This window comes from Nyctereutes procyonoides, unplaced genomic scaffold, assembly GCF_905146905.1.
Source record: "Nyctereutes procyonoides isolate TBG_1078 unplaced genomic scaffold, NYPRO_anot_genome, whole genome shotgun sequence".
Lineage (NCBI taxonomy): Eukaryota > Metazoa > Chordata > Mammalia > Carnivora > Canidae > Nyctereutes > Nyctereutes procyonoides.
The window spans coordinates 4,861,260-4,876,708 of record NW_026575129.1 but is presented as its reverse complement, the minus strand read 5'-3'; the positions used below and the strand labels follow the sequence as shown (position 1 = coordinate 4,876,708).

Genomic DNA, 15,449 nt, shown 5'->3' with positions numbered 1-15,449 from the left:
GTCCTTTAAAAAAAAAATCTTAACCTAAGTCATAATCAGCTAATAAATTCCCCAAACAAAGGCATTTTTGCCTTAAGACTAATATATTTAAAATATTATCAAGGGTCATAGGGTATGTGAGTGGATCATGTGGTAAAGCATCTGACTCTTGACTTAGGCTCAAGTCATGATTTCACAGCCATTAGATCAAGCCCCAGACTCAGTATGTAGCCTGCTTAAGATTCTCTCTCCTTTTCTAAAATAGAAATAAATACATACATACATACATAAAATAAACAACAAAATAAAAAATATATATTACCAATGGTCAGATAATCAAGTAGCAAAAATAATCTTCTGGACAAATGACTTTTATTAAATGCAATTAAATGCATTTATATTTATTAAAATGCAGTTCATTTTTAAATTCAACTCTTGAGTGGTCTCGATGGCTCAGTTGATTAAGCAGCTGCCTTGGGCTCATGTCTTGATCCTGGGGTCCTGGGATCGAACCATGAACAAGCTCCCTGCTCAGCTGGGAATCTGCTTCTCCCTCTGCCCCTCCTCCTGTTCATGCCCTTTCAAATTAAAAGAAAAATCCAAAAACAAATTCAACTCTCTTTATAAAAGTAAAACGTAGTCATTTTAGAAAATTTATAAACTAAACATTAATTTTACTAAAATATTAAAGAGTTATTCTTTGTTGCTATTATTAAAATTTTATGATTATAACATTGCATCTTTTGCTTCTGGTAAACAACCATAGAAAGTGAAGTTCATTTGACAAATAGCACTGCATCTAGTTGGAGTTAAAATTTAAAGTAGAAATACAATTGTCTTCCTTAAATATTTATACATCTACAATGTCTGATGTTATACCCCTTACTGTTATCTATAATGGTTATGATCCCATGATAAGTCTAGAAGGGAATTGTCTGTTGAGTACTTGCTATGTGTTGAGTATGAGCTAGATGCCTTTGTTCCATGAATCTCAATCTTCATAGTAACTGTATAAGAGAATCCTCATTTTCCCTCCATTTTACAGATGAGGAAACCAAGACGCAATGAGGTTAAATATTCCCTAAAATCTACAGCTAGGAAGGGACTGAAATGGGGCTGTAAGGGAAGTCTGTCTGAATTCAAAATCCAAGTTCTTTTCTCTATATACTATTATTTTCCAGGAGAAACCAGTTGATAGACAAAGCAAATTACATATCTTAGGACATTCACTGGTAAGTTTCTTTTCAATAAATGAAAGAAGTACATGTTTTTCTGGATACCTTGCTCAAGACTATGCCACCCAGTGTAAAGGAGTTAAGAATGTTCCTTTACTATAAAGGACTTTATATAACCTAGCTGAGCAGATAAACTAACATGTATGACATAATCAGTGGACAATATTAAATAGTTAAAATTAACTGTTAAAGTAAGATCTGGAGACCATAGATGTTATAGGCATTTTTGACAGCTGACAGAGCTGAAGTTCACACAGGTGACTTTTAGAGTGGGCTACATTATGAAGGATCTTGAAAGAGTAAAATTTAATGAAGTGGCATTTAAGAGACCCCTGGAGCTTTCTGATTTGGCAAGAGGCGCTTACAAAAGTTTTCTTCAGCAGAAATATTCAGGGCATCTCTGAGTAGAATGTGAACAATGAAGTCATGAAGAACTTTTTAAAATTCTAGCAGTAAAATAAGGGCCTGAACTATGGTGGTGTTAGTGAGAAATTTGAAAATCAAATGATACATAACTAGGATTAAAATTCTGATCTCCAGTAATATTGTACTTACTATAGATAAAATATAGTGATGGAAACAAGGAATATAATAAACTTAAATAGTTGTCAGCATGTTCCCAACAATACGGAAATTCTAGATCCATCAAATTTAATCTATATTATTTTCAATAAATGGATTTTATTCTGTTATAAGAAATGTGGTCACCTCTGTGAAAGTTAAAACATTTTTAAAGTCCTCTTACTCTTCCTTATTAGTCTCTTAAATAACCAGTTCTCCAGGACAAAAGAAAGAGGGTGCCATAGTTTTGTGGAATCTCCGTAATGTGATTATATGTTATTGACATATAAACTCTTCAATTATCTTCAGTATATCAAAATTACATTTTATAAAGGGGTTTAAAATATAATTTTCCTAAATTATTATTAGACCAGGCGCACTGAAATCTTCACTTTCCAAATCTTTTAAGTATATACAGTATCATAAGGACATAGGCCTAATAAAGTAAGCATGTCTTTAGAGTAGATGAATTATAGCATAAATCAATCATCACAATTTATATAGTAATTAATTCAGACCAAAGCAGAAGATTATGAAACCAAAACATGAAATGATTTAGAAGAATCTTCTTAGAGATTAACTTTGACTCCAATGGCTTGTTTAAATTCATGGTTTTGTGGTTCCAAGATGTCATAGAAAACTTGTTTCTTGTCAAAAAAGTCTCTAATGCAAAGTAAATCTTCGGTGGAATAGTTATCATTTTTTCCAGTCCAAATAGTCAGGCTATACCTGCATTAAAATAAAGAAGAATTTTATTTATTTATGTTTAAATTAAATTTAATTTTTTAAAAAATATTTTATTTATTTATTCATGAGAGACACAAAGAGAGAGAGAGAGAAAGAGAGGCAGAGGGAGAAGCAGGCTCCATGCAGGGAGCCTGACGTGGAACTAGATCCCGGGTCTCTAGGATCAGGCCCTGGGCTGAAGGCGGCGCTAAACCGCTTGAGCCACCTGTCCTGCCCAAAACAGAATTTTATAGTGAAAAGTAAAAGATAAGAAACAACGATGAGGAATTCCAAAAAGCCTAAAAATAGTTACTTTCATTTATCTTTAACCCAAATTTACACAGACAAACAATTAATTAGCAGTGCTGGAACATACAGTTCCTGTTTCATTCCTTCATGAACATCAAAAGGACTAGAGAGAAAAACAATTCACATTGCCTTTATCTAAATTAGGTAACTGCTATATCTGAGTTACAGGAATGTGAAATGGCTTTGGAAATCTACACTGGTTAATAGTGAAAATGAGCCAAATTTTGGACAAAAAAACTGAAAAGATTGTATTGCTGATCAAGGAACCTGTTCCCTACACAAAACCTACCACTCTAACTTGTTTTTTTTCCAGTAGGCTGGATAGAGTCAGAAGCATGACTGCAAGGGACTATAAAGAGACATAAATGTCACCGACATTACCAACATTCATATTCACTTGTAAGTGGCCCCACTCTCCCTTTTGGGGGAGTTTGTAGAAGATATAAGAACACCAAGAGATGTCACTAAGGACGCCAAATAATAAATTTAGAACCATCTCTGGGCGTTAAAAAAAACATTAATAATATATGCATATTTATTATGGATGTTAAGAATATACTCAGAATTTTAATGTTATTTAAATTGTATATTTTCGTTTCTTCTAGTAGACGTTACTTCTATTACAATATTCCTATTGCATCAGAGTCTAAGAAAATGCAATGCTGCTAAGTAGTTTCATACTTATTTTCCCCATAAACATGTCAGAATCCAGGAAACTTGAAAAAATCTCCAAAACACTTCTACTACTACTAAGAAATAGTCTATCTTAACCAAGGTGTTCTCACTATGTTAGACATATTCTTGTCCTTATGGATGGTGACATTATTCTGGAAATGTAACAGAGAAAAGTACTTTGAATTTTATTCTACAGCAGCATTGTGTGGCAAATCAAAAAGAACTTTTAAGCTACAGGCGAGGACACATACACACAAATGAGAATTACTTTAAGATCCATATTTTTACAGCTTACCAAGACCTAATCAGAAAGAATTTAAAAATCTGGATAGATCAATTACTAGCAAAGAAACTGAATCAGTAATTTAAAATCTCCCAATGAAGAAAAGCACAGAAACAGATGGTTTCACTGGTGAATTTTCCAAATATTTAAAGAATTAACACCAATTCTTCTCCAACTCTTCCAAATAACTGAAGAGCAGGAAACAATCCCAAATTTATTTTATAAACCAGCATTATCCTGATACCAAAACCAGAAAAGGACACTACTAGTAAAGAAAACTGTTAAGTCAATATCCCTGATGAATACAGATACAAATATTCTCAGTAAAATACTACCAAACAGGGCACCTGGGTGGCTCAGTGGTTGAACATCTATCTGCCTTTAGCTCAGGGTGTAATCCTGGAGTCCTGGGATTGAGTCCTGCATCAGGCTCCCCACAGGAAGCCTGCTTTTCCCTCTGCCTATGTCTTTGCCTCTCATGAATAAATAAATAAAATCTTAAAAAAAAAAAAAAAACCACCAAACCAATTCTGCAGCACAATAAAATAATCATTCACCATGATCAAATGGAATTTACTCCTGTATTGCAAGGATAGTTCAACACACACAAATCACTGTTATACATCACATTTAATAGAATGAAAGAAAAGAATCATATGATCATTTCAGTAGGTGCAGAAAAAGCATTTGACAAAATTCAACATCCATTCATGATAAAAACTCAATAAATCAGGCTCAGAAGAAATACATCTCAATATATCAAAGAAGACATAAATAAATGAAAAAGTATCCTGTCTTCACGTATTGGAAGAATTAATATTATTAAAATGTCAGTATTACCAAAATATTCAACGAAATCCCCATCAAGATTCCAATTGCAATTTTTTAACAGAAATACAAAAAAAGAAAAAAGACTTTCCTAGAACTTATATGGAACCACAAAAGACCCTGAATATACAAAGAAATCTTGGTAAAGAAGAACAAAGCAGGAGGCATCATACTTCTGACTTCGAATAATACTGTATGACAATACAGTGTGGTAGTGGCAAAAAAAACAGACAAACAGACCAAGAGAAAAGAATCAAGAGCCAAAAAATAAACCCAAGCATATATGGTCAACTAATATTTGACAAGGGAGCCAAGATTACTCAATGAAGAAAAGTCTCTATGCCCAGCACAAAGTCCAACACAGGGCTCGATCTCACAACCCTGGGATCTTGACATGAGCCAAAATCAAGAGTTGGAGGCTTAAATGACTGAGCCAACCACGCTCCTCCTGGTTGAATCTTTATACAAAAATCTATGTACAAAATGTTACCTTCAAATACAGGCATTTTGATTTCTCTCTTTCTAATTCTTATACTTTTTCTTGCCTGACTACTGCAGCTAGGACTTTCAGTACTATGTTGAATAAGAGTGGTGAGAGTGAGCACCCTAGTTTTGATCTTAGAGGAAAAGTTTTCATCCCATCTTCATGAAGTATGGTGTTGGCTCTAGACTTGTCATATTAAAAAATAAAAAATTTGAACAAAGTGTAATTTTGTTCACAAATTCTCAAAGTGTAATTTTCTTTTTTTTTTAAAAGAGATTTTATTTATTTATTCATTCATGAGAGAGAGAGAGACAGACAGAGACAGAGACAGAGAGAGGGGCACAGACAGGCAGAGGGAGAAGCAGGCTCCCTGCAGGGAGCCTAACATGGGACTCCCCGGGTCTCCAGGATCAGGCTGGGCCACCTCAGCTACCCACAAAGTGTAATTTTCAAGTGAGAAGGTTTAAGAGAGTAAATGACTTCATAGGGAGTAGACAGAGAAAATTGAGGCCGTAATAATAAAATAAATGGGAGGTAGAAACTTCCTATTTGAACATGGCAGCCAGAAGTCAGCTGTGCCTCCTTTTCCTCTTAGGAATTACCCAAAGGCAGCAAAAAAGAGCAAAAGACTGAAGACAGAGACTCCATCTTGAATGAAATTAAGAACTGAAACTACAAATTATAAAACAAGTGAAAGGTTTCCAACAGCAACAGAGGCTAAGGCCACCTGGGGAAAAAAGTGAAGAAAATCTGCCCATACATGTAGATGACAAGAGAGCCTACCAAAGACACTTCTACATGAGGGGCACATTCCACCTCAATACTTTGCAACAGTGGGAATGTCATCCTTGAGCTACAAGTGGAAGCTTTCTTGAATTAGGTTTGGCCCCAGGAAGCCATGAAGATAAGGAAAGACAGCACAGAAAAACGACAGTTGTGAGTATCAGGCTATTCCTATGGAAACTCAAAATTTTAAATTTAAGCAATAGATAAAGGATTTTACTTAGAGATACCGCAGTGCCTATATTCACTGACTGGGAAAAGTTAAAGGCTACATAAACTCACATATAAGACTCCAGGTCATAAGGAATATAGTCTTGGTCCCTCTCTTGGTCCCTCTAAAAATATGCACTTTTAGCAAGTAGCTTGTCCAGAAAAAATGAGTTTCTTTCAAGCGCAATAATAAAAATTGGCAGAGGTTTTATACAACAGAGTACAAAAAAAAAAAAAAAGGATAAATAAATGGCAGATGGAGAAATAAAAACTTCATCTTTAAAAATCTATCAGATAGTGGAAATATATGTAAAACTTAAAGAATGCCACAAGGCGGGAAGCCCGGGAGGCTTAGCGGTTTAGCGCCGCCTTCAGCCCAGGGCATGATCCTGGAGACCCAGGATGGAGTCCCACATCAGGCTCCCTGCATGGAGCCTGCTTCTCCCTCTGCCTCTGTCTCTGCCTCCCTCTCTGTATCTCTCATGAATAAATAAATAAATCTTAAAAAAAAAAAAAAAGCCACAAAGCAGATGAAAGCCATGACCAACATTTTTTATATGATGCAGTTGCTTCTTTGAAGAAAGAGCACAAAGCAGAGGTATGAGCTCAAGGAAAGAGGATACAAGACAATATAAAAGAGATGATGAAACACTAACTGGCAGATTTTAGGAAATAAATAAAAAAGAAAAAGAATAAAGAAATAAAGTGAAATCTGAAGATATACAAGGGAAAACAGACACTGTTGTAAATACTGTAAGGGATGGGATGCCTGGGTGGCTCAGTGATTGGGCATCTGCTTTGGGCTCAGGGCATGATCTTTGAGTAGAGTGATCCTTAGGTTCTGCACTGAGTTGCGGGGGGGTGGGGGGGAATGACTGCTTCTCCCTTTGCCTATCTAGGTCTCTCTTTATTTCTCATGAATAGATGCAATCTTAAAAAAATTTTTTTAAGAGACATAAAATGCAGATTATAAAATAAAAAAAAATGAAATCCAAATAAATAGAAAGACTAAAGAGAAAAAATATATACCAAAGATAGGCAATGGAGATCTAAATATTCATAGCTGTAATCCTAGAAAGTTAAAAGATAGTTTACAAATAAAATAGAACAAGTATTTTAAAATATAACTCACAGAAACATTCCGGAAAAGAACATTTGAATCTATATACCTGATGACAACCCTCTCTACATTAAGTTAGCCCCCTCAATAGCCCCCTGCCAAATCAAGACACTTATAAGGGGAAAAACAAAAATCAGGCTGGCTTCATGCTTTTCCACACCAACACTCAGTAGAAAGCAGAGGAGCTTGTTTTTAAGATTTTATTTATTTATTTGAGAGAGAGCATGTAAGCAAGAGTGAGGGTGGGGAATAAACGGAGGATTGAGCAGACTCCAGTGAGCTCAATCCCAATTGAGAGGCCCTCCAAAAGAACTTTCAAATGTAAGAGGACTTACATTTTCAAAAGTAAGAGGACTTACATTTCAAATTGTAAGAGGACTTACAAGATGCCAGAGGCCTCGTCATTGTCAACTTCAGGTTGTTTCTCCTAGCAAGGCATTAACATTAAGACAGTTGGGAGCTTCCAGGGAAGAACTTTATACTCTGCCTGCCTCAAGTATTTGTCAATGGGCTGCAGATATAAGGACATTTAATTTTTTTTTTAGGACATTTAATTTTATCTACATTTCCTTCTGAAAGTTAGGTTATTGATAAGAATGTTTTTTCTTGTAAATTAAGATATTTGTAAACTAAGGGAGACTCATTGTCTTAGAGGACTACAATCTCTATAAATTAACCATTTGTTTTTCCTTCCCTTAGGGCAGCCAGGAGTACCTAAGGAAGGTCACAAATATCCCACGGTGGAGTGGGGGGGCTGGGAGGTGGCGGTGCTTGTCAGCCTGTGCTTTGTCCTCAACTAGCCTTCTGCTCCCCCATCACTACCAACTGAAACTCAGGTGTAGCAGTAACCAATCTGACCAGATGGATGAAGGTAGTATCCTAAGAAAAGCAGAGCATGAAAATAGGATGGTTCTGGGTCCTTGACATGTAGAGGCATCAAATCAGCCTTGAATTATTTATGCTTTGCCAGGTATGTGAGAGCGAACTAGACTTGTTTAAGCTATTGTTAATTTATGTTTCTATTATAACAGCCAAACTATATCCTAATACAATACAGGAACTCCTACAAATATCTATATATTGGGATGCCTGGGTGGCTCACCGGTTGAGAGTCTACCTTCGGCCTGGGGTGTGATCCTGGGGTCCTGGGATCAAGTCCCGCATCGGGCTCCCTTGCAGGGAGCCTGCTTCTTTCTCCCTCTGCCTGTGTCTCTGCCTCTCTCTCTGTGTCTCTCCTGAATAAATAAAATCTTAAAAAAAAAAAAAAAAATCCCAGAACAGATAAAAAGGAGGAATGGTCCCTAGCTCTTTTAATGACATGTACATGATATTTATACCTAAAACTGAGAAAGAAACCTACAGATCAATCTCACTTCCAAATGCAAAAATCCTAACTAAAACTTAGCAATACAATTTGGCAATATATTAAAAGAATGATATATCATGGTCAAGTGGGGTTAATTCTGGAAATGTGAAGATAATACAATATGAAATATTAACTATTTTATTAATAGATATTGGAAAAAACATTATTTTCACAAAAACTGAAAAGGTATTTAGTAAAAATTCAATATACATAGGAATGTGAATACTTCTTTAATGTGTATCTGCTTCCCTTACTTTCTTCAATATAGTGAATTACCAAACTGAGTTTTTTTCTGGATGATCTGAGAAAATTCTTTATTAGAATTCTTTACATCTGTCTGATGTATGTATCAAGAGTAGTTTTACCAAAATATTTACATTTTCATGTGTTCAAATATATCAAACTTTCTTCTTTTTAAGGAAAGAGCATGTATGTGTGCCCAAATGTGAGGGGGGCTACAGAATGGGGAGGGAGAGAGAGAGAAAATCTTAAGCAGGCTCCACACTCAGCATCACAGAGTCTGAGGCTAGACTCAATCTCACAATCCTGAGTTCATGACTTGAGCAGAAATCAAGAGTAGGATGCTTAAAAGACTGAGCTGCCCAGTCACACCTCAAACTTCCCTTTTATAAAAGTGGTCAGAGAAAAACTCTCTAAAGGCCTGATATACAAAGGAAGCCATTTTAGGATTCCTTCTAAGTCAGCTTGGCTGTACATAAACTTTGTTCAAGCCAAAAGCCTGATTTACGGCCTGCCACACATGCATTGTACATCTGGAAGAGCCTAAAGGAAAACCACCTTTTCCTTGAGATATTAATCAATGCTCCTGCTCCCTGCATTCCCTGATGTTAAAAGTCATGATTCCTGCCCATATGCTAATCTATAATCTTTTGAGCTCTTACAAGATGTAAAAAAAGTATACAAACCTATAAACCCATTAATTCTCTGGAACACTTTCTTCCCTGTGAAGACTCTTTCCTAGGCAGCTGTCTTAACTCTTAACTTGAGATCAAGTAAAACAATTTTTTTTTTTTTTTTAATATTAGAGTTATTTTTCTGGTAACTTTGCTTCGACGATAGCTTCCAGATTTTGTGCCTAAGAAAGGTCCTCTCCCAGGCAGCCTGGGTGGCTCAGCTGTTTAGCGTCACGCCGACTTCAGCCCAGGGCGTGATCCTGGAGACCGGGGATCGAGAGTCCCACATCAGGTTCCCTGTGTGGAGCCGGCTTCTCCCTTTGCCTGTGCCTCTGCCTCTCTCTCTCTCTCTTCCTGTGTCTCTCGTGAATAAATAAATAAGATCTTAAAAAAACACAAACAAACAAAAAAAACACTTCCTTGATGGAAAGACATTTAAAAAAAAAAAAAAAGAAAGAAAGGTCTTCTCCATTCTGAAACTATATAGTATCATGTTTTTTCTTTGTGTATTTAATGTTGTATTTTCAAGCCTTCATTCATCTGGAATTTATTTTGGAAGAAAGATTAAGGAAAACAGTTTTGTTTTTTCCACACAGTTGGCCTGTTCTCTCACACCACACTAAACTTTTGCACCAATTATGTGAAATGTTAGCTTTTCCTAAACTAACTTCCATGATAGATTTGGGTTTATTTCTGGATTTTCTGTTGTTCTGACCAGTATACTAAAAAGATAGTATCAAAATTGTTTCAATATCTACACCTTTGAAATATATTTTAATATCTAATAAGTGGTCCAACTAATTTTTATTACATACTAAAATAAAACTTCGGTGGAGCCTGGGTTGCTTATTAGTCCTTTAAGCATCTGCCTTTGGCTCAAGTCATGATCGCAGGGCCCTGAAATTGAGCCCCACATCAAATCCCCTGCTCAGAGGGGAGACTGCTTCTCTCTCCCTCCCTGACGCTCCCCCTGATTGTGCTCTTTTATGCTCTTTCTTTCAAATAAATAAATAAAATCTTTAAAAATAATAAAATTTCTATATGGAAAAAAACTTCTGAAATTAGGATAGAATTCAAAAAGAAACTATTTTATCCACTTAAAACTTTTTGAGAATGTATAACATAATAGAAAAAGGATATTTACTGTGCACCTACTGTGTTCAAAGACTTTTGTGAAGAATAGAAGATGTGATGTTATGTTTTTTTCTCTTTTCCTCTTTTTTTTTGAAGTTTTTATTTATTTATTCATGAGAGACAGAGAGAGAGAGGGAGAGGCAGACACAAGCAGAGGAAGAAGAAGAAGAAGCAGGCTCCATGCAGGAAGCCCGATGTGGGACTTGATCTGGGGACTCCAGGATCACACCCTGGGCCAAAGGCAGGCTCTACACCGCTGAGCCACCCTGGCGTCCCAGATGTGATGTTATGTAAGCTGAGGTTGGTTTATCAGGAGCTTCATTCCAGTGAAGGAGCCTGTTCGCTTACACAATCAGTGCTCATTCTGTTGCCATCTTTTTCCCACACACATTGTCTTTACATAATCAATTTTCATCCTCTTTCTCTCACACATACTCACATGCATATGCTATTTTGTTAAACTTACACATACCTGTTTGATTTCTTTAACAGCCAAAGTAATTGAGAACAAGACTGCCTGACTAATGCTGCTCTGACAGGAAATGTTACAGGCTGATTTAACTCCTTACAAATATATTCCATTTCTTTCACCATTGTCCAACTATAACCTGAAATGAGAGAAATAAATTCAAATTTTCTAACTGGAATCCTAAAAATCAATTAAATAAAAAAACTAAGTTAAATTACCTATAAGTAGGTAATTAATAGGTATTTTATAAAAATTTCCATTTGGATTCAGAGTGAATTACAATACCAGTTAATACATGAAAAATTTCTTTTTAAAGATTTATTTATTTATGATAGACAGAGAGAGAGAGAGAGAGAGAGAGAGAGAGAGAGGCAGTGACACAGGCAGAGGAATAAGCAGGCTTCATGCCGGGAGCCCCACGCGGGACTTGATCCTGGGACTCCAGGATCGTGCCCTGGGCCAAAGGCAGGCGCTAAACCGCTGAGCCACCCAGGGATCCCCCCATGAAAATATTTTGAATAGAAAATACAGACAAAAAAATCAAGTCGAAAATCATGCCACAAGTGATCTAGAGCAAATTTAACAAAACACTAAAATATTAAAAAGGTTTTACTGATCTCTCGAGCACAAAAAAAGCAGATTTTGACATTGTATTTATCTTAAAGATTCTAAGGATCTTCCCTTAGGTGTATTTGCCTCATTAATATTTTCTATAAACTTAGATTTTCTGGGATGTCTGGTTGGCTCAGTTGGTTAAGTATCTGACTTCAACTCAGGTTATGATCTCAGGATTATGAGATTGAGCCCCTTGTCCGGCTCTGTGCTGGGCGTGGAGGCTGCTTAGGATTCTCTCTCTCCCTCTGCCTCTCCCCACCACTCTCATAAATAAATAAACAAACAAACAAACAAACAGCAATCTCTATCAAAAGCAGGCTGCAAAAAGTATTGGTCAATACAGGAATATTTTAAAGAAAGCCTATGTAAATAAGCTAGTTTAGCACCTAAACTCCTAATAATAAAAAAAGGGCAATGTTCTGCTTTCCTTGAAAATCTGAAAAACTGCATCTTTTTAATTAAAAAATAGGACTGCTAACAGTATATATATGCTATATTTACAGGACTATAAACTTATAAACTCTTTTCCATTTTTTTTCAAAGATTTTATTTATTTATTAATGAGACAGACACACACAGAGAGAGAGGCAGAGGCATAGGCAGAGGGAGAAGCAGGCTCCACTCAGGGAACCCAATGTGGGACTCGATCCTGGGTCTCCAGGATCATTCCCTGAGCCAAAGGCAACACACTTAACCGCTGAGGCACACAGGTGTCCCTAAACTCTTCTAAATCTGTGAAATAAGGGGTGCCTGGATGGTTCAGATGTTTGGGCATCTGACTCTTGATTTCCACTTGGGTTGTAATCTCAGGGTTATGAGATCTGGCTCTGTGCTCAGTGAGGAATCTGCTTGGGATTCTCTCCCTCCTTGTACCTTTGCCCCTCCTCATACTCACATGCACTCTTTCACTCTCTCTAAAATAAATAAATATATTTTTTAAAAAAATCTATGAAATAAGAAGTAAGGAGGCATAAAGCACAGTAATGATAAGTGGCCAATGGAAGAAAAGTAGCATGGAAATACTTGATGTTATATCAAAATGACTTCAAAATCCAGATATGGTCTAATTTAATTAAAGCCTGAGGTTGATCCAGAATTGTGACAAAAGGAGTTTAGAATCAGTAAGGAAGTTACTAAACTGTTTCTAGATTACCTTCTTTAAACACTTTGAATTATAAGCAATATTCTTTAATGAAACTATTAAAAATTAAAATGATTAAAAAATTAGAATTAAGTTAAAGCACACTATTTTTTCTCTCAATCACATCAATTATTGGCCCATGGGGTTAGAACCTAAATGTTCTAGACTCTCCAGACAGACAGACTCTTATCTTATGTTGAACTAAAAGTTAACACCTAGGGACGCATGGGTGGCTCAGTGGTTGAGTGTCTGCCTTTGGCTCATGGCATGATCTTGGGGTCCTGGGATCGAGTCACACACTGTGGGCTCCCTGCATGGAGCCTGCTTCTCCCTCTTCCTATGTCTCTGACTCTCTCTCTGTGTCTCTCATGAAGGAATGAATGAATGAATAATTAAATAAATAAATATAAAAAATAAAAAAATAAATAAAAGTTAACATCTATAAACAATAATTGCAGGGACACCTGGGTGGCTCAGTGGTTGAGTGCCTACCTTTGGCTCAGGGCATGGTCCTGGAGTCCCAGGATCGAGTCCCGCATTGGGCTTTCTGCATGGAACCTGCTTCTCCCTCTGCCTATGTCTCTGTCTCTCTGTGTGTCTCTCATGAATAAATAAATAAAATCTTAAAAAAAAAAATAAATAAAAACAATAATTGCAAATTAGTGAAAAATGAATTCCCTGAACGCAGAATAAAGATTAACATCTCTATAGGTTCTAAATACCTTCTTAGTTTATTTTTACCATTTGGACAGGTGCCTCAGAGCATCTGATTGCTTATGAGCTGTTTACCTAGAAATCACTGCCCAGGGATGTATGAAGAAATAGAAAGATGAATCCAAATAACATAATCAATTTCAACCAGGAAAAAGAAGCTTAGTGTCAGGTCCTCCTGAAGTGAGCAGGTGAAAGGAAAGAAGGGATCCAGCCTACAGGAGAGTCTCATGGCCTCCCATTCCTCTGTTAACCCAGAGAGGAAACTAATAAACTACTTATGGAGCCCCTTCAACTTCTATGGAGTAGAACTTGTGCTCTTCAACCACACTCCCCCTACTTATGGCCTCACTTCACTAGAGAATTTTTTATTACTACCTCTTTATCTTTTATCTGACATAGGAAGTTTGCTCCAAGGAAAGAAAAAAATAAAAGAGTACAGAATGTTTTGCAAGTTCAAAGAGACCAACTGGGGATTTGTTTAGTTTGTACAGGCAGCTTTGGTTATCTAGACTGCAAATTTCCCATTGAAGCCTGTTGACACGACGTCACCAACAAATGCAGTATCTATCTGAAATAAAAGAAAGAGGGACGCCTGGGTGGCTCAACTGTTGAGTGTCTGCCTTTGGCTCAGGGTGTGATGCCGGGGTCCTGGGATCGAGTCCCACATTGGACTCCTTGTGAGGAGCCTGCTTCTCCCTCTGCCTGTGTCTCTGCCTCTTTCTCTGTGTCTCTCATGAATAAATAAAATCTTTAAAAAAAAAAAGAAAGAAAGAAAAGAAAAGAGTCATAGAGATGCCTTTAAGGGTCAGACCTTTATCTCCATTAGGCTTTTATGTTATGAAATAAGTTTTTGGTTTTGTATTTAAACATGTTATTTTTATATTTTGAGTAAATTTTAGTTTTACCAATAAGAAATACATCTTAAGAATTATTACCTTCATTGACTTTCTCAGGATGCCATCCTGTTGTCCAACCCAGGGAAAATGTCACATCTGGAAAGAAGGATGTCACCGTGTCTATAAAAGGTTTTGCATCCACTACCATGCTGTTTCCATTTGGGCCAGGAAGAATGTCAGCATTAATCCACACAGGACGTTTCAGATGCCTCTTCACATTTTCCAGGAGCATCATGGATGGTTCCACAGCTGCCAGACTAAAAACACAGTTGATGTCAATGAGACTTATTCCTAAAGTAAAAGTAAAAACTTCTTTTAGACTAGTGATTTCAGTGTTCTCAACTTCCTAATAAAAGTGTAACATGATAATACCTGAATTAAAGAAAATCAAAGATCACAGAGCACCAGAGCAGAAAGTTAACAAATGCCAATATTTCAAAATGTTGATTTATACTTATTCATTAGGGTACCTTAAAGGTTCTATAAATACATAAATAATGCCATTATTTGTAGACTGAGGTTTCAAAACTCAGTATTAGGAACATTTAGTATAAAATTATTTAAGAGGGATGCCTGGGTGGCTCAGCGGTTTAGCGCCTGCCTTTGGCTCAGGGCGTGATCTCGGGGTCCTAGGATCGAGTCCCACATTGGGCTCCCTGCATGGAGCCTGCTTCTCCCTCTACCTGTGTCTCTGCCTCTCTCTCTCTCTGAATAAATAAATAAAATCTTAAAAAATAATTATTTAAGAAAAGACAAATATTTACTCATCAGAATGTACAACCAAGATTTAAAAATTAGATATACTAATTACCTAAAAATTCATATTTATGAAAATACCTAAAGTATACCCAAGCTCTGTGTCTTTAATATTGGTTCGTGACCTCAAAGAAAAGAGCCTCTTTTCCTTCACGTATTCTTTTAAGTTTAGATGCATAAACATGTTTCTTTCTTTCTTTTTTTTTTTTTTTTAAAGATTTTATTTATTTATTCATGAGAGACACGGAGAG

At 36.4% G+C, this 15,449-nt stretch overlaps 1 protein-coding gene across 2 annotated transcripts in view; it reads right to left on the bottom strand.

Annotated features, from left to right (window-relative positions):
• Nucleotides 1–334: 334 nt before the first annotated feature.
• The window catches only part of FAM151B (family with sequence similarity 151 member B), a 32,181-nt gene continuing 17,066 nt past the window's right edge, over nucleotides 335–15,449 (bottom strand). The window contains exons 4-7 of one of the 2 annotated variants that reach the window (XM_055342292.1): nucleotides 14,482–14,699; nucleotides 11,080–11,215; nucleotides 2,357–2,504; nucleotides 335–557 (exon numbers count right to left, since the gene is read on the bottom strand). In XM_055342292.1, the coding sequence (XP_055198267.1) occupies nucleotides 441–557; nucleotides 2,357–2,504; nucleotides 11,080–11,215; nucleotides 14,482–14,699 (619 nt within the window). In that variant the 3' untranslated portion in view covers nucleotides 335–440. Of the gene's footprint in view, nucleotides 2,505–11,079; nucleotides 11,216–14,481; nucleotides 14,700–15,449 lie in introns of both variants that reach the window. The other variant, XM_055342293.1, reaches the window with a different exon arrangement.